General features: G+C 39.5%; 2 protein-coding genes across 2 annotated transcripts; both read left to right on the top strand.

Annotated features, from left to right (window-relative positions):
- Positions 1–8,215: 8,215 nt before the first annotated feature.
- On the top strand, positions 8,216–9,060 carry LOC104418548 (pathogenesis-related protein STH-21). The gene is made up of 2 exons (XM_010029925.3): positions 8,216–8,505; positions 8,606–9,060. Exons 1-2 carry the CDS (start codon positions 8,322–8,324, stop codon positions 8,902–8,904), a joined length of 483 nt encoding a protein of 160 aa, XP_010028227.2. The 5' UTR covers positions 8,216–8,321; the 3' UTR covers positions 8,905–9,060.
- Positions 9,061–10,003: 943 nt separating this feature from the next.
- On the top strand, positions 10,004–14,899 carry LOC120288455 (pathogenesis-related protein STH-2-like). The gene is made up of 6 exons (XM_039302440.1): positions 10,004–10,039; positions 10,198–10,387; positions 10,477–10,680; positions 13,430–13,483; positions 14,358–14,431; positions 14,834–14,899. Exons 1-6 carry the CDS (start codon positions 10,004–10,006, stop codon positions 14,897–14,899), a joined length of 624 nt encoding a protein of 207 aa, XP_039158374.1.
- Positions 14,900–20,835: the final 5,936 nt, after the last annotated feature.

The raw sequence follows: 20,835 nt of genomic DNA, 5'->3' as shown, positions 1-20,835 counted from the left end.
TTAGAGATCATGTTCAAAATGGAGAAATCTCGATTCAATTTGTTGAGTCAAAGAGCCAACTAGCGGATATATTCACAAAGCCTTTGGAGAAGAATCAATTTGATATCATCCGTTCCAAACTCAACATTTTGAAGCTTGAGGAAATCAAAGTCTAGAGACTCTCGGACTCTCGACTCAATCATTCACGACCATAGACTCGTAAGTTGTTTTAATATTCAATCTCGAAAAGGTACGATCATTCGTTCAGTTATATTTGATTTATCTTTAATTTCCGAGAAAAACGGAATCTTGTCTTTTCAAAAAGATAACCTCTATTTAAAAAGGCAGTTATCGTTTTTAAAAAGGGACGACTGTTCACTTTCCTTTATGTCGATTGGTTTTTCCTTTTTTAACTGGGTTATATACAATCAGTTGTTTTCTTCACTTAACTCCAAAACCCTAAAAAGGCATTCTCCTCCCAATCATGTCTCGACTTTGTGTTCATCTTCGAGAAAGTTGTCATCTTTTCTTGGGAAAGCGAGTCAAGGAATCTTTCAACGACAAGAAACGATGTCTTCTTCTAGAAGGTCTTCAAGAATCGCAAGCAGGGGACCACAGAGAATGAGGGAGGGTCCTACCCATTTCGATCTCACCGAGGAAGAAGAGTTACCGAGACAGCAACAGAGCCCGATTCACTCTCAACCTCATCAATCTCCACTATCTACCCCACAAGGTGTGGGACAACAACCGCTGGAAGAAATAATCGAGGAAGCAGACCCTATAAGAGTCCAAAAAACCCTCTTTTATTTACAAGCTCTATCGTGCTTTGAAAAGCATAGGTACACCACTGAACTATGTGGATGTCTTCCTTAAAGACAAAGGGTATAGAAATGAGTATATCTTTTTGCGACGGATGGAGGATTTGGGAATTGCTTCCAAAGGAAAGGCTGAGGAAGCACTTGCGAACATTCCAAGTGACCCTCAAGTAGGGGGATTTAATCCGACTAATGGGAATGACGATGATAAACTGTTTAGTGAATTCCAACCCGGATGGGTGTTGCTGCGAAGGTAAAGGGAAAAAGAACGGAGTTGTTCAAATCAAAGGAACAGGAGGATCTGTTCTTCAAATTGTTGAAACGAGGGGTATAAACCCCAGAGTGTTGATTTTGATTTTCTGGATGCCATCAATGTGAACTTGAAGGAGAAGTTCAATCTGCTTCAACTAGAGCAATTTTGCTCGACACCACAGATATATGCACAATTGACAGCATATTTCTATTCGAATCTCAGCTTTTTAGATGCGAATAGAATATCCTTCAGTGTTCGAGACCAAGACTATGTGGTAGATGTGGACATGTTGGCAGACATAATTGGAGTTGAAAGAGGACGATATCAACCAATCAAGGTTTCAATCGCTCGTACCACATTGGAACTTGTCAAAGACAGGAGTACAGAAGGAAGAATTACCTACACAAGAATGCATGCCATCAACATCTTACTGCACAAAATTGTGATCAACTGTCTCAGGCCAAAATCAACATCCAAGACAGACGTGTCTAAATTGATGTACGTGATCAATTCAGGGAAGAAGTTCTCTCTTCCACATGTACAGAGCAATGGTGAAGGACAAGGGCCAGTTGCCTTACTCAAGTCTTGTGACCAAGATCTTCAGACACTTGAATATTGAATCTCCACATACTCTTTGTGTTCGACCTTGTGACAAAATGGTGGTGGGTTTGAAAATGCTGACAAAAATGCGTCTGAAAGAGCTTGATAAGGCAATGAAGAAGTTCAAAGTGAAAACTCCAATTAAATCTCATCCAGTCTCTTCTACGTCGAAAAGGAAAGGGAAGGAGCCCATGAATGCTCCATCCAAAAAGAAAAGAGCTCTAATCTTAGAGGATGAAGATGAAGAGGATGAACTCACTATCTCTGCCTTGGCATTGAAAAGACTCGATCATTACGTATCCGAATCAATGGAACGACAGGAGAAAGGAAAAGAAGTAGAGGAACAAGAACAGAGAGAAAGAGAAACCGAAGAGAAAGAAAAAGAAGAAGAGGAGAAAGAAGTTGAAGAAGAAGAAGAAGCATCAAAGAAAAGTCTGCGAGATGAAGCTAGAGAGAAAGGCAATCAAGATTCTGCGAGCATGACCATCACTCTTCCCCAATGGAGGCCTTAGAAACGGGGGAGATGACGAGCAAAGAAGGACTACACCATATCCTGCTCACAGTGAAGGTGTGAGTCGCTCGCAAGCAAATCCAGAAGATTTTCAGGCTTCTCAAATGCCTGAGGAAGGACATGACACCTCAACGCCAAATTTGCGTGATTACACCGAAGTTCCATCGTCTGCCTTTACTCCATCTGATAGAGCAAATGCCAGCACGCAGACGGACAATACCGCAGATTTTCGTCGTATCCTTGATCTTCTTCTGGAAATGCAGGGTCAAATATATGCTTTGGAATGTGAATTTCAAGTCATGAAGAATGCTGGACAAGCGTCTTCTGTTACCCTGTCGGATCAAATGCAAGACCTCGCTCATCAAATTCAAGCAAATGCCAAAGAAGTAGAGGTGACTCGTCTAAGGGAAGACTTGAAGAGGCTGGAAGGCGTCGTACAGTCGATGGGAGATTTCCAGCTTGTGCGCGTTCCCAAGCAGACTTGACTCTTTCTCACCTTTTTAATGATGACAAAAAGGGGAGAATTGCCAGCTTTGAACCGAACTAAACTTTGACTTTAAATCTGTTTTTAATTTTAGTTTGTTTGGATACTTATTTTGAGTATGACTTGGGTGTGGTGGACTTGGTGAATTTGACTGACTTGAGTGTGTGGATTTGAAATTGACTCAAGCATTTTGATCAAGTATTTATATCAAGTGTATGGCTTTACTCATGAAAGACTAACCTATTTTCTGTGGATGCAGAATCTAGTTGAGTTATTAATCTTTATGAGATATCCATATTGCTTGAGTAATGTTTTTGCAGGTCAAAGTTGTTCAAATTTACAGGAAAGTTTTGTCACCATCAAAAAGGGGGAGATTGTTAGAGAAATCTCTCTAGAGTGTTTTGAAGCTGACAAAACGTTTCTATCAGTCTAGTTTGGAAGCTGTGCAGACCCTTGTACTTTGAGTCTGAAGACTTTCAGATCACTAGACTCAGCTCACAAGACTCAAGACTCAAGACTATTCTCATTGACAGTTTCTCATCTAGCGACGAAGGCGATCCAAAGCTAAAGTGTTTGGTTAAGGATTTGGTCTTATCAACTGGAGAAGATCTCTTGGTTGGATTTGATATAACGGATTATTTATTCGAAATCAAGATCGTTTGAAGATCCGATGATTGACGAAATATTCTTGGAAGGTTCTATTCTTGGAAACCAAGATCCTGATTGTATGGGCGAACATGATTGATGGGCTATCGACATGTTCCTTTAATAGCTCGAATGACCTTCTTAATTGATTCTGTCCAACGGGAAGATTGGAAGAATTCCTTTGGTAAGTGCCAACGGGTATGATGGCATAAAGGAGTATAAAAAGAAGACGTTCCAATTATTCTAGTGTGTGCTCGATAGAGAAATTCCAGAGTTTGAAGCTCCTTGATTATTAGTCGATTCATATTGAGTGAAACTGTACACACAAAGAGAGTTTATACTTAGTGATACCTTGAGAGAGTGTGGTAGATCTTCTACACCAAGAAATCAAGGAAGAACAAGATGTTGTAATATCTCTTTGTTCATAGTGGAATCCAGCCAAAGGGGCTGTCGGTGCGAAGAGTGGACGTAGGCTTGAAATAAGCCGAACCACTATAAACCTCATGTTCAATTTTCTCTTCCCTACTCTCGTCTTACTTTGATCGTTGTTTGTTTATTGACGAGGAAAAATTGTCTCATTTCTATCAACTGTCTAGTATTGTGCGATTATCATTAGAAATTACTCGTTATACCTATTCACCCCCCCTCTAGGTACTTATACTAGCCATATCAAAAAGGACTTCGACCGTCAAGAATCTTGGTTGGCATGTGATTGATTAAATAAGCTGAAGTCAATACACAGTCTCCCCAAAAATTGTCGGGGATAGAAGCTTGAAACTTCAAGGCATGAGCAACTTCCAATAGGTGACGATGTTTCCGTTCCACTACTCCATTTTGCTGTGGAGTATACGTACGGGAGCTCTCATGTAAGATCCCTTGAGACGAGAGTAGACCAGTATATTCATGGTTAAAAAATTCCTTCCCATTGTCTGTCTGTATTCGGCGGACTGTTTTCCCAAATTGAGTTTTTGACAGAGAAAGGAAGGTCCGTAAATGAGATATGACTTGACCCTTAGACTGCATAAGAAAAATCCATGTGGCCCTTGAATGATCATCCACAATAGTGAGAAAAAAACGAGACCCATCATGATTCGGTGTATGATAGGGTCTCCAGACATCTATATGCAGCAAGGAAAATGAATCATCTACATGATTTGTGCTCAATGGAAAAGAAATACAGGATTGTTTTGCAAGTTGACAGATATGACATTGCGGATAAGGAAATAAAGAGCTATGACCCATTCTAAAATGCAAAATGAATTTTTTTTTATCATTGGTAGTCAAATTACACAATGATTGTTTATTACAACGAAATTGATCAAGATTTGCTGAAGTTCTCTAGAAATATAGTCCTTCAGACAAATTACCCTAGCCCATCGGTTTTCCAGTCGAAAGGGCCTGAAAGAGACAACTATCAGTAATAAACGAAACCTTACACGAATTTTCCTCACAGGCTCTAGACACAAAGATAAGGTTAAATTGAAACTCTGTAACATAAAGGACATTTGTGAGAGTAAGCTGAGAGCGAAGATTGATTGTCCCTATTGTAGTCACACGAACAATATTTCCGTTCGGCAATTGCACAATAATGAGACTATCCAGTTCTTCATTAACAACAGTAAATAGTTTATTGTCACATGCAATATGATCACTAGCTCCAGAATCAATAATCCAAGTATTCCTCGATATGGTATTTATTAGACAATGAGAAATAGCTGCTCCCCCTTTTTGGAATATCCAATTTTTGCAGTGCTTGCATCAATTGTTATACTCAGCATGTGTGATAGATTGATCAGTTGATCCCATGAGTTGATAAGCTATTGCTGCTGATGTTTCCTTCTTTTTTTCTCCAGGTTGGCCATGCAATTTCCAACAACTGTCAATTGTGTGGTGGGGCCATTTGCAATAGTCAGAAAATAGCTTTCCTTTATTCTTCAAATTCGACCCATAGTTCGGCCCATAATTCGGCCCAAAATTCTTTGAAAAAGAGGACCGTCGGATCCTTTTGATCCGGAGCCATCTCTACTGTCCAGATTGTCCGAGTATCACGCCCTTTTAGAACCGTCAGATCGTTGTGCGCGATCTTGGCCGTCAATTGCGGGACTTTTAAAAGGTCGCTGCTCAGCAAACCCTAGCAACGGGTTCCGCCTCTTCTCTAGGGTTTTCGTTCCTCTCTCGCTCCTTGCCGCTAGAGCCAAGCCCTCCGTCATTTGCTTTCCGTCGCGGTGAATCTTTGACTCTCCTCCTACACGGCAAGCTAGAAAATCCGTCCAATCGGGGGCAGAGGTTCCATGGCTAGGTTTTGTGACCTGAAAGTAAGGTAAGAATCGTTGAGTATTAGCAAAAATCTCACCACCTTCTCTTTGTCCTTCATCCCCTTGTACTGTTGGAGGGTTTCTTCGGGTACGATGAGTTTTTCTTCGGCGGCCTCTAGCTTGTTCCAGAGAGCTGAGAGCCTGTTGAAGCAGGCCATCACGGTCATGTTTCCTTGCTTCAGTTCGGAAAGGGCTTGATGCAACAAGAAAATCCTTGCCCGATCTAATTTCCCGTACATCTCTCTTATGTTATCCCAAAAAAAATTTGAGTCCTCTGTCGGAGGTAAGTTGGCGGCTCTTTCTGGATTGATACAATTCCCTATCCATGTCCTAACCAGCTGGTTGCACTTTTTCCATTGTCACTCTAATTTTTCATCGGTTGGAACGAAAACAGTTTCATTGATAAACCCCTATTTGTCTTTTGTGATGAGGGCTTACCGGAACTCCCGCGCCCAACTCAAGTAGTTCTCGGATCCTATGAGATGGTTGCTGATGAGCCGCAACTCGGGCTCATCGGCGGTGGAAACATATAGCGCATCGCCGGGTTCTGACCGACCCATGGCGGCTACAAAGGGAAAAGGGAGAAAGCCTGTTGGGAATCTTGTGTTGTTTGTTGTCTGACCCAAATTGAAAATGACCGCATTCGAATTTCCTGAACCACCCGTCCACTCCGGGCCGATGGTTGAGCTTGCTCCAGTGTTGGTTGGTAGGCCTCCATCGGCCTGCACACTCTGGTAGCCCGACTGTGATGTATCTAGATTCGATCCATGAATCCATGGGTATGGCATCCACTGATAAGGATACCCCGAGAAGGGCAACCCTAGATTGAACTGAGTCGGAAAATGTTGCCAGGGCGTGTGATGTGCGTGAATTTGCCCTTGACTAGGCTGGTGTTCAGCCATGGAGGTAACAGTAGTCAATTATGGATTGGGGGAAGCAAGTGGCGTTGCATTCCTTCCTATTTGATCTTCGGAGGTTGAGGTAGGTATTTGTGGGTTTGTCATGATGAAGAGTGTTTAAAGAAATTTGCAGCAACTCTATTCTGTAGGTTGGTTTTTCTGTGGCAAAAAAAAAAAACAAAAAAAAACAAAGGCTGAAGGAGGAATTCCTGCCGGAGGTTGCTTTGCTTTGCAAGTGTTGCAACAACAAAAACAAAGAAGAGCCGGAGGCAATTCGAAAAAAGGTTGCGGAAGCTATACTAGGATCAGAAGATGCTTTGATACCACGTAAGAATATGGAAGAGAAGAAAAAAAGAGAGAAAGGTTTTCTGTACTCTCTGTATATCACTGTACGTACAAGATCAATGTTTATATTACAAGACATGTATAATGAAAAAGGCAACTATATAATGTACAAACTAGATTTGATATTAATTGGTCTTGATTGATCTTGATTGATATGAGGAATATTCAATGTGATCTGGAGATATCTTGCGTATCTTCCAACACCCCTCTCCCTGTAATGGCCGTGTCTTTCAACGTGTGTGGCCCCTTTTTTCTTGTGTAAGCAATTGTCAAAGACTAAGAGCTCCTTTTATCGTGTAAAATTAGGTCTAACCCTTTCTTATGAGGACACATTTCTGCCTCATAGGCTCAAGTTGAGCCGTTCAACTAAGCTTAAAATCCCTTTAGTTAAAGTTCAAATTAATCACACGGGCTCAATTAAATAAATTCCAGCCTTAATCATATATTCAAATCAAGCCCAGAAACTCTCCATCTTATGTGAATTTCGGCCATTATATTGCTCTCTACATGCTTGACTGGATTTCACTGTGCAAATAATTTAATTAAGTTCAAAGCCTTTAATTAAATCCATCCACTGCCGGTCCAATGCAATTTATGAGGCCATCTATTACTAATAATGCAAATGCTCATAAAAAAACAATATGCCATGCAATTTAATTTTAATCTTTTTGTTTAGGTGCTAAAAATTAATTCATATTTATCAATGCAACTATTCCTAAATAGTGAGTCAAAGTTTAGGTGTCGACGACTGTCTCTCGTTTCCTTTGTCCAAATCAAATCAAGGTTTTGAGGATAAGAGATGTACAGTTGTACCCAGGATGGTTTCATTGTTGGATCGCCACATCAATCGTCAACCTTTCCCTGTCCACCAAGTCCTCATGCGAGCTTCGCTCTACCACATTCCATTTTATCTCAACAAAATATTTGGCACATATATTTGCAAACGGAAGGTAATGATTTCCTGAGAATGGGAATTCGCTCTTATGATCACAACAGTATCATAGACATTTCAACGTATGAACAGGTCGTAGAGTTCACCCTGCGACTCTCTTGGCCTTCTCTTGACGGCGAAGTTATTTGGCGATGCTCCAGAAGGAGGAATAAAGAAACTAGTTGACTTCTACCGTTCAAATGCGTCGCACATAATTCATGGGTCCCCATTCCTATTTTAAGATTGTCGCTCATTTCGATATTTTGTTATTTATAAGGTAGTGGGTCCATAAATTATGTGGAAAGGAAGAAAAGTATAGGATGGTGGCTAACGACCAACGAGTCCGTTTTGGAGGGCTCTAGGTATGAACTCTTGAAAGCGTGGAATGAGTAGCCAAATTAATTAGGCCATTCATCTCTATAAATACCCACCAGATGAGTACTCTTCACCACCAACAAGACCTCAAGCTTCTGCATTAAGCTGAGCATCCCTAGTAATCCTTTCAAATACTGCATAATTTGTCTTCTTCATTTCTATCGATAAAATGGCCGTTACTTGCTACACTCAGGAGTTCAAAACTCCAATTGCTCCATCTAGGATGTTCAAGGCTTTGATTCTTGATTCACACAATCTTATGCCCAAGATCGTTCCTCAGGGCATCAAGAGCATCGAGTTTATCGAGGGCGATGGAGGAGCCAGAAGCATTAAGCAAACCAACTTTGCTGAAGGTTAGTCTTGAAGGGAACTCACTTTCATACTTATCATGTAGATGTGTTTTCTTGAATTGAAATTCAGTTAATGTGTTAACTTAAATGGGTGATATTGCAGGTGGTCATCTAAAGTACTTGAAGCATAGAATTGATACCATTGACATCGAAAACCTCGTGTGCAAGTATACTTTGATCGAGGGTGACGTAGTTTTTGACAAGATCGAGTTCGTTGCTTATGAGGTCAAGTTTGAAGCTTCAAGTGATGGCGGATGCATGTGCAAGATGACCAGCGAGTACCACACTAAGGCAGGTGCCGAGCTCAAAGAAGAGGACATCAAACAAGGCAAGGACAAGGCCATGGGATTATATAAAGTGGTCGAGGAATACCTTTTGGCCAACCCCAGTGTCTATGCTTAAAATGTTTTCTTTGTGCTTTAATGAGTTGTAATTTCCCATATTTTGGCTTTGGTGTCTGTCTTGCTCCTCTGCTGCTTCAAGTCCGATATGGGTCATGAAAAGATTTCTTGTATTTTTATATTATATTGATAAGGAAGAGGTTGTCATTCGATTTGAGATTTAGTTGACCTAAAAAATGCAACATTGCACTTATTATTCGAAAGCTGTTGATACCTTCTAGAGAGTTACCACTTTCAGGGACAGTTGGGCATTCTTCTGTGGTACGATTAATTGACGAGTTGTGACCGTCACCGTCCAAATATACGTAGTTAGTGTTGATTTTTTAGCAAGTTTAGGACCGGATCGGCTGTCCCTAGTTATCTTTAACGACTTGAGGAGAGGCAACGGGCAATAATTCGGTGTTGACGATCGTTAGGAACGATCGTTACCATCTTTAAGGATGACTTCGTTCGACGCATGTTGCCAAATAAACATGTCAATATTTGAAACTCGAACTGGTTTTTGCATTCCAAAATTAGAAGAGTAACTAGATTTTTCACTTGGGAGGAATCCATCCCTTTGAAACATACATCGAAAACAATGTGTTTTTCTAGATTTTTAATATGGAGGGGTTTCCATTTTTTGAAGTTATCAGAATTAATAAATTTACATGGGAAATTACAAGTTCAACCATTTAGAAGAAATGATGATGCTCGAGCAAATTTAGATGACATGTACAATCATCCATTGTTACTACGGCCAGGTCATAGGTGACTAGTGTTACCTATTGCAAATGTCATTTTCCATCAAACAAGTGACAAACATTGTACCAGTGGATAAATCGACCCCAAGATAAAAGTCTATTCTTAGGGTCAACGTATAAACCATGAATGTGAAAAAGAAAAATTACAGAAGTAAATTTCCCAGATGTGGGGGTCAATCCAAAGCGTGTCATGGTATGACTCGGTCAAGTTTATTGGTACAAAATGAAGCAATTAATGTGAATTTGACTTGATATTTTTCGAATCCACCGCCCATAATTCACATGTCCTTTCTATTCTAAGGTTGTCATTACATTCATGATGGCTCCACCCTATGTGGAAAGGAAGAAGAGTACAGGATGGTGGCTGATGAGTCCATTTTTGGGGTGCTCTTAGTATGAGCACCGAGGGAGAGCCATCGGTCGCTAAAGTAAGGCCTCCTTCTATAAGTATCACTTAGATGGGTACTCTTCATCATCAACAAGAACCCCAGCTTCTGCAACATTAATAATCCTTTGAAACCTTCATTGTTTGGTTTCTTCTGTTTTATCAGGAAAATAATGAAATTATTAGCTACACCCACGAGTTTGCAACTCCAATTGCTCCATCTGGGATATTTAAGGCTTTGGTTCTTAACTCATACAATCTTATGCCGAATATTGTTCCTCAAGGCATCAAGAACAACGAGTTCATCAGAGGCGATGGCAGCATAGGACGCATTAAGCTGACCAACTTTGCCAAAGGTTAGCCTTGATGGGAATTCAAGTTGACACCCAACATATAAAAATGTGTTTTGTTGATTGAGTTTCAATCGAAGTGTTAACTTACACAGTTGACAATTCAGGCAGTCATTTGAAGTACTTGAAGCACAAGATTGATGCCATTGACCCTAAGAATCATGTGTGCAAGTATACTTTGATTGAGGCTGATACAGTTTTTGACAAGATTAAGTCAGTTGCTTATGAGGTCAAGTTTGAAGCTTCAAGTGATGATGGATGTGTTTACAAGATGACTAATGAGTATCACTATAAGGCAAGTATGTAGCAAGTTGTCACATACTTTTTTGGCAAACCCCGATGTTTATGCTTTATATGTTTATGCTCTAATGAGTTGTAATTTCACATATTTTCATTTTGGGGTCTATTATATTTTTCTACCTCGAGTTCGATACTTGAGTCATGACGTGTATTTGTTGGCACTTGATTTTTAATCGAAATTAAACAAAAGGTAAAAAACAGGGTTAGGGTTTCCAATCACGATGGAGTCCATTTCTTGACCAAAAAATGTTATTTTTCATTTTTATCTTTTCCATTGTCACTTTTAAGTAATTTTCTAGTCATTTTCAATAAAATCCGAAAAATCAAATGATTGACTTTTGGGTTGACTTTTTCATCAACCTTTTGACCAAAAGTCAACATCGAGTCAAAAGTTAGCTATTTGCCCAACAAAAATGTCAAATAACTTTAATTTCACTTTAGTCAAATCAATTTTCAAAAATTTCAAAGTTTGATTCAAAAATTAACCTTTTAGAAAAATTTAACTAAATAGTTGACTTTTGGTCAAACTTTTGACCAAAAAATAAAATCAAAAATAAAAAATCCTCAAAACAATTTGTTTTAATGTCAATTTGACTTTAATGTCAAAAATTTCACAAAATTTTATTAAGAACCTTTTTTTTTCGAATTTTTCAATTTTAAGTTCAAAATTAACCACAAATAAAATTGCTTTCATTTTAATCACAATTAGATGTGGTTTCTTTTACAACATTTGGTCGAGAGATCATTTTTAATCCACTCGTTCATTCAATTTCGGGAATTGTAATGTCAAAAGGTGAATTACCATTTTTAGCCCTAATTAGTGAATTTGAATCAATTCTTCATTAGCTGTAAACGAACATTTATATTCCATTCGTTTTTTTTTTAGATAAGTCCGAATTTGAGGTCTGTTTTGAGAAATTCAATCAATAACTTCCCAATTTTGGGATATTTTTTTTTTGGTCGAAAGATAACGTATATTAGATTATAAGGTAATACAAGCAGATGCACTAGCGTCCGAAGACAAAATGTCCTAGAAAATACACGGAGGGAAAAGAAGCCAGTTTCTAAGTGGGCCTTGATCCCTGTGGGCTTTAGCAGCCCATTGGCTGCTAGGTTTGCTTGACGTTGAACGTGTTGAAGAGAGAGATTAGGGCATTGAGCAAATAGGTCGCTAAGAATCGCGAAGAGATGGCGTTCCGTCCATGGCGGCCGCTGTTGCAGTCGAACGATCTCCACCAACAGTATGCAGTCAAATTCGATCACTAAATGTTGAAGATGAAGCCTCTGTTGGATCAGCCATTGAAGAGCTGATATGAGAGCATAGATCTCGGCTTGGAAAGCCGATTGGGCGAGCACAGATCTGGTAATCACATCGGTAAGAACACATTTGCTATCTCTGTAAATACATGCGATTGATCCTTGCTTCAACCCTATGCGAAAAGCCCCATCAATATTACATTTTATACATCCCTTTTCAGGCGGTTTCCATCTCTGATCTAAACTGACAAGGTTGTTGTTACTCCGTTGTTCATAGGAGTGTAAAAGCTTGAAGATTCTGCTTTGGGCAAGGGCATTATCCACGGCTTGGAGTGGATCCAGTTGGTTCTGATGAAAGACTGCATTATTTCGTTGACGCCAAATCTCCCACAGCACACTGGCGATCACTTCGAACTCTGGAGACGCTCGTGAGAGAGAAGCTCGGGTGGCAACCCAGGCATCAAAACACCGAACTGAGGTAGGTAAAATCGTGACCCTAATTTCTTCATGATTCTAGATGTCTTTTGTCCAAGGGCAGAAGAAGAAAAGATGCTCAATCGTTTTTGGAATGTTGTTGTTACATAGTGAACAGAAGGGATGAGGGGAAATATGGCGTTGATAGAGATTCTCTTTTGTAGCAATGGCGTTTTTACAAGATAACCAAAGAAACACCCGAAGCTTTGGAACAGTTCGCATATGCCAGATTTTCCTCCATAATTAGGTAGGGTTGGTATAAGAGGATGATGCTACATTTATTTGAGTTTGATGTGTCAAAGAGAGATAATGATAACAGCTTTTCACTGTGTAGGTACCTGAAGACGTAGCAGTCCAAACTAATTAATCATGCAGGAGTGAAGGGTTGAGAGGAGTAGGTGGTAACAAGAGACGTCTTCCATTTGGACTTTGGTAAGTCTATGAGATCAGCAACTACCTCAGGTTCTCCCTCCTTTGCTAATCCTCCTATCTGACCAATTGGTAACCGGTTATCTTCTCTGATACGAATATGTGATCCATCCCCAACTAACCAACGAAGTTTAGGAGTAATAGCTTCTCGTCATTTCAATAAACTTTGCCACCCCAAGAAAGGCGATATCCTGATTGAGCAGTTTGAAAGGATGAATACCTGAAATATAATCCCTTAAAAAGCTGACTCCAGATAGCATTAGGTTGCTGAAAAAGACGCCAAGCTTGCTTACCAAGCATAGCTTTGTTAAAATTAATTAAATCTCTGAATCCCATCCCCCCTGATGCTTTTGAGTGCTTTAATTCTGTCCAATTTTTCCAATGAATTCCAGATTGACTGTTATGTTTACTCCACCAGAATGCTGATATCTTTCTTTCTATCAATCTACAGAGCGACAAGGGAAGCTTAAAAATAGACATGGCATACTGAGGTAAGGCCTAAATAACTTATTTCAGTAAGATTTCCTTGCCACTTTTCGATAAGAATTTTTCTTGCCAACCTGCTAATTTAGCATTGACTCTTGCCAGGATCCAGGAAAACATCTCTCATTTGGAACGGCCCCAATCCGAGGGAATGCCCAGGTACTTACCATATTTACTGATAATAGGTATTCTGAGTTCTTGTGCTAAATTGTGTTGTAAAGTAAGAGGACAGTGTTTGCTGAAGAACAAACCTGATTTGTTCCGATTAATGAGTTGGCCTGTAGCGAGGCAATATTGGTTTAGGAGATTGGCAAGGTTTTGGCATTCATAAACTGTGGCTTTTAGGAAAAATACTAAATCATCAGCAAAAAACAAGTGAGATAACTTAGGACATGCTCTATTGAATTGAATCCCCTGTATATGTCCCATAGCCACAACTTGACTGAGAGTAGTTGACAGAGCATTGGCAAGTAGAATGAAGATATATGGAGATAGGGGGTCACCTTGGCGAAGCCCTCTAGTAGGTTGAAAGTAAGGGAGCTATTCCCCATTAAAACGAATACTGAAAGAGACCGTAGTAATGCAAGCCATAACCATAGTAACCCATCTATCATTAAAGCCCAAATGCTTCAAATAAGCTTCCAAGAAATCCCATTCAACCCTATCGTAAGCCTTCTGCATATCTGTTTTGAGAATAAGGTTGAATCTTTTCTTGCATGTTCGCACTTTAAACTGATGAAGCACTTCTTGCACCACCATGATATTGTCTTGTATCTGCCTGTCACTGATAAATGTTGCCTGTTCTTTTGATATCAAACTAGATAGCCAAGGCTTAAGTCTGTTGGCCAGAATTTTCAAAATAATCTTATAAGCGAAATTACAAAGACTGATGGGTCGGTACTGTTCAATGCTTTCTGGGTGTTGAACTTTAGGAACTAGGGCAATTATTGTTCTGTTTAGTCTAGGAGGCATACAACCTGTTGCGAAGAAATCTTGAACTATTTTAATGATGGTTGTTTTGATGATATTCCAGTGTTGCTGATAGAAGAGGCCATGAAGGCCATCAAGTCCAGGAGCCTTCGAAACCCCCAGCTGAAAGGTAGCCTGGTAAATCTCCTCCTCTGTTACCCTACTCATCAAATGTTGATTCATTTCAGGTGTTACCACTACTGGACACTGCTCTAAGAATGGACGAAAATCTCGGTATCCCTCATATTGATATAATTGAGAAAAGAAGCCCATTGTTATAGCTTTGAGTTGTTCTGGTTCTCTAGTCCAATTCTGGTTAGTATCCTTAAGCATAGTAATTCTATTGCGTTGTCTTCTTTGCATAGTGCAGGCATGAAAGAATTTTGAATTATGATCTCCCCATTTCAACCATTGAATACGGGAACGCATAGCCCAGAACTGCTCTTCTTGATTCCAGAGTTGCTGAATTTCACTTCTAATAGCAGTGGCTTGCTCCTTATCTCCAGTCTGATAATATGTTCTGTTAATAATTATCTGCAGTTGATATTGCAATTGAGAGATTCGCTGATGGCAATTGCTAAACCGTGCCTTGCTCTAGCTAGTTAATCGAGTAGCAACTACCTGTAATTTAGAGATCAACGAGGGATTACTTTTCTCCCATGCTTGTTTGACTACTTCTTAGCACTCCTTATCTTGATTCCAGAAAGCTTCATAATGAAAGGTCTTTGCTCGCTTGACAAATGGTGGACAAGTGTGCAGCAATATAGGACAATGATCCGAACCGACAGGTGGTAGGGCAAACACTTCTGCAGAAGGGTAAGATATCAGCCATTCCGTGGAACAAAAAACACGATCGAGCTTCTCCTTTAACAGAGCATCCCCTGCTCGATTATTTGACCAGGTAAATTCACATCCTTTACTATGCGGTTCTAATAAAGCACAGTCATTTATTACATTTCGAAAGGATGTCATTCGCGAAGTTATGGTTGGTCTCTTGCCCATTTTTTCCCATGGGGAAAGGAAATCATTGAAATCACCTACACACAGCCAAGGTAAATGATTGGCAGCATGTATGACCCTAATTGTATCCCAAAATTCCTAGCATAGCTAATAAGTTGAAGGTGTGTGCAAGCACGTGATATGCATCGAGGTAGCTGTCAAAGGGTCAAGGGCTATGAAATCAACAAAATGATCATCCGATTGAACAAGAGTAACTTCAAAGAAATCATTCCAGAACACAGCAAGACCACCCGAGACGCCAACTGGGTCCTTCAAAAAAGAGTGAGGGAATTTAAATCTTCGCTGTAAACTATTCACTACTGATTGTGCATTCTTAGTTTCCATTAAAAACACGACATTGGGCTTTTAAGAGGCTAACATCGCCTTTAGAGCTTGAATTTCATTTGGAACACGGTGGCTGTTGAGGGCCAGCCGCCAAAGCCCAAGGAGCAGGATTGTCTGCCTCCAAGACCGAAGTGTCCAGTAGGAGAGTCTCATCAAAATCTGTAGAGGAAAGAAGTCTAATGTCATAGGGTGAGTATCGTTTCGTTTTCTTACTTGATCCCCCAATTGGCATTGGTCGAGGGATTTTGGGTTTCTTCTGTTGAGGAATGTCCAATGGAGGGGGTTGAATGCTCTTCATCTTTGCCTTTGTAGGTACTAAATTAGTAGTAATAGTAGTTGGATTGACAGGATTCAGAGGCTTGGAAGTCCCTTGAGGTAGAATAGGGGTCGAAGCAGTGGCCTCGGAGGCAGGAATGGGAGGGAGAGCCGGGATAGCAGGCTGCATTGAGGTGGAGTTTCAGGTACTGTCTCTTCCATCTGCTCTATAGGTATTGTATGATGATAAAAAGCATCCCGATAAGGGCTAAACTATTTAACCTCTGCTCTTAGCCAGGGTTCATAGACCATCGTGTCACGGCCTTCAAATTTTGCTTCGTCATACTGGTACTCTGGACAGGAAGCTGCATAATGACCAAGCCTTCCACATGAATAACAGTAATGAGATAATCGCTCATACCTAAAGTCAAGCCATAGGGTTTTTCCTTCAATGCTAATAAGTTTTCCTGACTTTAAAGGAGTTTTCAGGTCTAATTCTATTCGAATTCGTGCAGATGTATCATTTTTCACTTCTAGAACTCGACCAACCTGTTGCACAGCTCTTCGTAGGATGGGAGGAGTAGTCCACTCCAAAGGTAAGCCTATCACATGCACCCAGAACAGGCACTTGGAAAAGTCGTAGCATTGTAAGGGAGTATTAGGTTGCCATGGACGTAGGTTAACCAATTGACTTGAAAATAACCAAGGGCTGCCCTCTAATATGTGTCGTTTTTCCATTTCAGATCTGAATTTAATGATATATAGCCCGGTATTAGCCGGAGAAATCTCTACATGATCAACTCGCCATGCTTTCTTCATCGCAACTTGAAAAGCAGATAAATTGACAGTGGGATTTGTAAAGATATTACCCACTAGTATAAGGCGACAGTCCTTCAGTTTTTCCGAAGCAGGTATGTCATCCCAAACCTCTAATTCCTATTCCGAACACAGACGGCCTAGACGATGACATAATGAAGCAATGCGCGAGGTATTGTCACTTTCCTCCATATCCAAAATTACAGTAATTCACTAGTATGGATAATTGGAAGGAACAGATTACAGAAAATAAGCTCTCAGGGGTTGCATGTTCCAGATCGCCAACATGCATACATGAATTTGCAGATTTTTGTGGAATTGAGAAGACCAACAGTAACAAGAAAAGGGTTAGGGCGAGAAAGAAGATGGCGATGTCTGGAGGGGATGAAAGAAACTTCACATGCAAAGGTATCGACAAAGATAGGGAGCATTTATGGTGAAATGAGAAGGAGGCGATGGTGTTGCAAACAGAACGCGAAGTGCAGAAAGACATCTGGGTATATCAAAGACATTGAGAAAGACTCGAGCATGACGCGAGAAGAAGCTCTAACATAAACGAGAGAGGAAAATCGCGACCCAATTTTGGGAGTTGTCTCTCTTAAATGTAGGAAAAATCAAGTTGTTGAGCTTCAATGGAAGAAATACAAAGAAGCCCATTAAGATTAAGATTTAATTTCATCAATTAAGATCCAATTTCAATGTTAGACCTCGATTCATTTTTGGCCTAAGTCTTGCGGTTCAATTCAAAGTCAGTTTGAATGCAATAGACTATCCTAAGCATGGGTTAATTAGTCAAATAGGCTTATCAAAATATTAATTAAATTCAATTTCAAATAATTTGCGAATTCAAGTGAAAATTGCAAAAAATTGCCCATTCTGGCCTATAGGTTCAATTACATGAACTCATGCCCTAGGTCAACTTTTTTTTCACGATAGTCATTCAATTAGGTCAATAAAAACCATAGATTGCATTTATAGGGTTTAATTGGCTTAATTTAGTTAAAATCGAACAATTTCTCCTCAAAATTGGATAAGTTTTCCTTTTAATTTGATCCTCAAGGGACCAAATCACATAACTTTTAATCCCATAGGGACTACTCAGCTAAAAACCAGTCAGAACCAATCAGGAATCAGTCGAGAACCGATTAAACCGATGAACTAGTCTAACCAATCCAACCGGCCGCTAGTGAAGCACACTGGTTCGGCCCATTGCCAGCCATTTCTAGTTCACCAATGATTAATTCTAGGATCCTTGTCTTGCGTATTATACCCCGTACCCTTACATTTTTCAGATTTTTAACAAATGACCACTGAATTTTGTGAATTTACGATTTTCCCCCAATTAGGCCCTAATCACGATTCTTGTTTTAAACCCCGACTTTTGCGAATCGAACCCGTCCGTTCGGTCATAAGACACATTTTAAGTATGATTAGCTTTTAAGGAATTTAACTTGGCCATTAAATCGAAATTTTGACTGTCAAATTAAATCGACGGTCAAGATTTGATGATTGGACTACAGCATAAAAGGTTTTTTCCCTCCAAAACACAAAAGAGGGGCTCCTTTGATCAATCTTCATATGAAAATTGCAAAGAAAAACCTCTCTCCTCTCTCCTCTTTCCTGCCCAAATCTCCCTGCTATCTCTCCTTCGCATGCTAGCCACACGCCAGTCCACCACCGCGTGTCGCCTATTCTGCCGCCGTCGACCAACCCCCCCAGTGGCTATATTCTCTTCGTCTAACCTACTGGTGGTCAAATTCCCTAGCTCCATTCACCTCAACCATCTTGTGGCTTCTTCTTCGCACGGCATGCAAAATCAGCGGTTGAACCATCGGTTGGAGGGCGACTTCCTTCTCACCGACTGATGGCCAGTTGCTATTCGATGGTGAACCAGCCACCTCTGATCCTCATTTTGAAGCATTCCTGACTCCTTGGAGGTTAGTAGTTGATCGGACAGCCACTAGAACTCATCCGATGGCTTTATTCCTCGTCCGCACTCCTAAATCGGTCCAATAAGACTAGTTCTATCTAGCCTTAGATCGGCGGTCATCCGGCCCTAATCAAAACCCTCGGTGATCCACATTAGTTCAATCGCCCTGAAAGTTCCAATCATGTTCCGGCGACATTGATTTCATCTAACTGCATCTAAAATCGAAGAAAAATGCAAATGTAAACCATCTGAATCTCGAATCCGATGAGGCGAGATTAGCCTAACCGATAGGGTTAGGATTCAAGTTTAGATATACAAACTATGCTTAGATCTAAGAATAATGATGTGATTGATGATTTGTTGAGGTTTGATATTCATTGAAGCTGAACTTGTGGTTGTTTGAATTTGATCTTCATTAATATGCAATTTCGTACCTCTGTGAGTAACTTTATGTTCTAGCTTAAACGAGGTAGTAAATGAACATTTCTTACGTCGAGCTCTTCTAGGCCTAGAAAATAACTTTCCAAACTTCGATTTGATAGTCACACATCTTGAACAGACGTCATTTGGTCACTAAAAAACACCTCCGAAATCGATTGATTATGTAGCAGTGTTAGGTTGATTTGTGATTCTGACTTTGTTCCGACTCGCTGTATTATTATTTGTCATACTGATTTTTGGGATTGGATTCTGGAAAAGCTTTCTTCATAAGATTTGTACGAAATTATCTTGTTTACAACATATATTTTTTCCAGAATTTTTTAAGATGTTTTGATTAGGTAAAATTGTCGTAAACAAAACCTATGTTGATCTGCCCTACATTAGCTCTGAATTAAATTTGTGTTAAATTGAGATTGTAGATGATTCTATTTGATTTCATGTCCTCCATGAGATTTGTAATACATGTTGTATATGTTCTAAAGAGGTATGATTTGCATGATTTGAACATCACTTGGTATGTCGATTGCATGCACGAATGTATCTAGGTACTGCTACAAGTGCATCTCATAATATGCCTCTGTTTTTTCTATTTTTGTGTAAGCTTGTGTGATCTGAATTGAGTTTAGATTTCTTCATAAAAAATGTTCATCTCACATTCCACATATAGAATTTTTCATAAGATTTTCACACGTCATTAGATCATCAAGATTAAGCATGTTCTGTGATGGTTGTCTTAGATTGGGGGCTTATTACGAGTATGCTAAAACACATTTGTTTAAATCTCTTAAAGACTAAATCATGCATCAATGCCTCCTTGACATTTAAAGTGCATGTTATAAACTTCGTGTCTATATATGGCATATCATATTTGAACTTCATTTGCTATGTGAACATCATGCGTTAATTAGGCCAATTGCATTTGAAACTTATTGAACATGTCATTTTTAGTTCTAAGTCATTTTGCAATATTGATGAATCGTGTGATTCCTTTGCATCCTGACCTAGGATTAGATGTTTTACCCAATCATTTTCGCAGTTAATCTTTTGTTGTATGCGACTTTCATACCATTCATGCATTATTTAAATGGTCTTTTGAACTATTAAGCATGCACCACATTCTATCTTGTTAGTGGCTGACATATGCAATTTCACAAATATCGATTTTCGAATATCAGAACTCAGTTGGATTCGAACCTTTCTAAGAAGTCGTAGGACTCATCTAGATCCTTTCAATGCCACTGATTTTGTGTGATTCGCTTATCATTTGGCCCCTTTTTCCATTTTTACCAAATTAGGTTAGAAATCTGATTTAGGTTAAATTCGGAACCCCAGTTTTACCCCTTGTTTAGTCAGACTTTTGTTATTTGTGTGTGATTTTCTAGGTAGAGATTCTTAAATCGGACCCTTAATGAACTTTGATTGTTAGTTTTTTATCTACATGTGGTGAAATTTCACATTTTTTGGACTTCATTTTCTAGATTTAACCTCTGTTATTGTGTCTTGATATCCTACTATCCTGGTGAATTTCTAATGCGATGTTGAACTTCATTGAATTTTTAAAAATGCCTACGTGTCTCGTTTCAAAAAAATTCTTAATGAAGTTTGTTCTTCATGATGTCGTGCGCCTTGTATAATTTTCTTAGGACAAATTATCAATGGGTCCTTTGTCAATTTTGTCAGTTTTGTTTGCCCTATTCTGTGATTTTGTGTTACAACTTTTTGTAGTGTTGTTCTTTTATAATTTTTTTGGATCAAT

This window comes from Eucalyptus grandis, chromosome 9 (assembly GCF_016545825.1).
Source record: "Eucalyptus grandis isolate ANBG69807.140 chromosome 9, ASM1654582v1, whole genome shotgun sequence".
Taxonomy (NCBI): Eukaryota; Viridiplantae; Streptophyta; class Magnoliopsida; order Myrtales; family Myrtaceae; genus Eucalyptus; species Eucalyptus grandis.
This window is presented reverse-complemented; position numbering and strand designations above follow the sequence as displayed.

Excerpts from the sequence above, each read along its gene's own strand:
- LOC120288455 (XM_039302440.1), top strand. The coding sequence starts at position 10,004 with ATGGTGGCTGATGAGTCCATTTTTGGGGTGCTCTTA. Across the intron at positions 10,040-10,197 it reads CCATTTTTGGGGTGCTCTTA|GAAAATAATGAAATTATTAG; the intron begins GTATGAGCACCG and ends CTGTTTTATCAG. Across the intron at positions 14,432-14,833 it reads CCCAGCTGAAAGGTAGCCTG|TTGATATTGCAATTGAGAGA; the intron begins GTAAATCTCCTC and ends AATTATCTGCAG.
- LOC104418548 (XM_010029925.3), top strand. The coding sequence starts at position 8,322 with ATGGCCGTTACTTGCTACACTCAGGAGTTCAAAACTCCAATTGCTCCA. Across the intron at positions 8,506-8,605 it reads GCAAACCAACTTTGCTGAAG|GTGGTCATCTAAAGTACTTG; the intron begins GTTAGTCTTGAA and ends GTGATATTGCAG.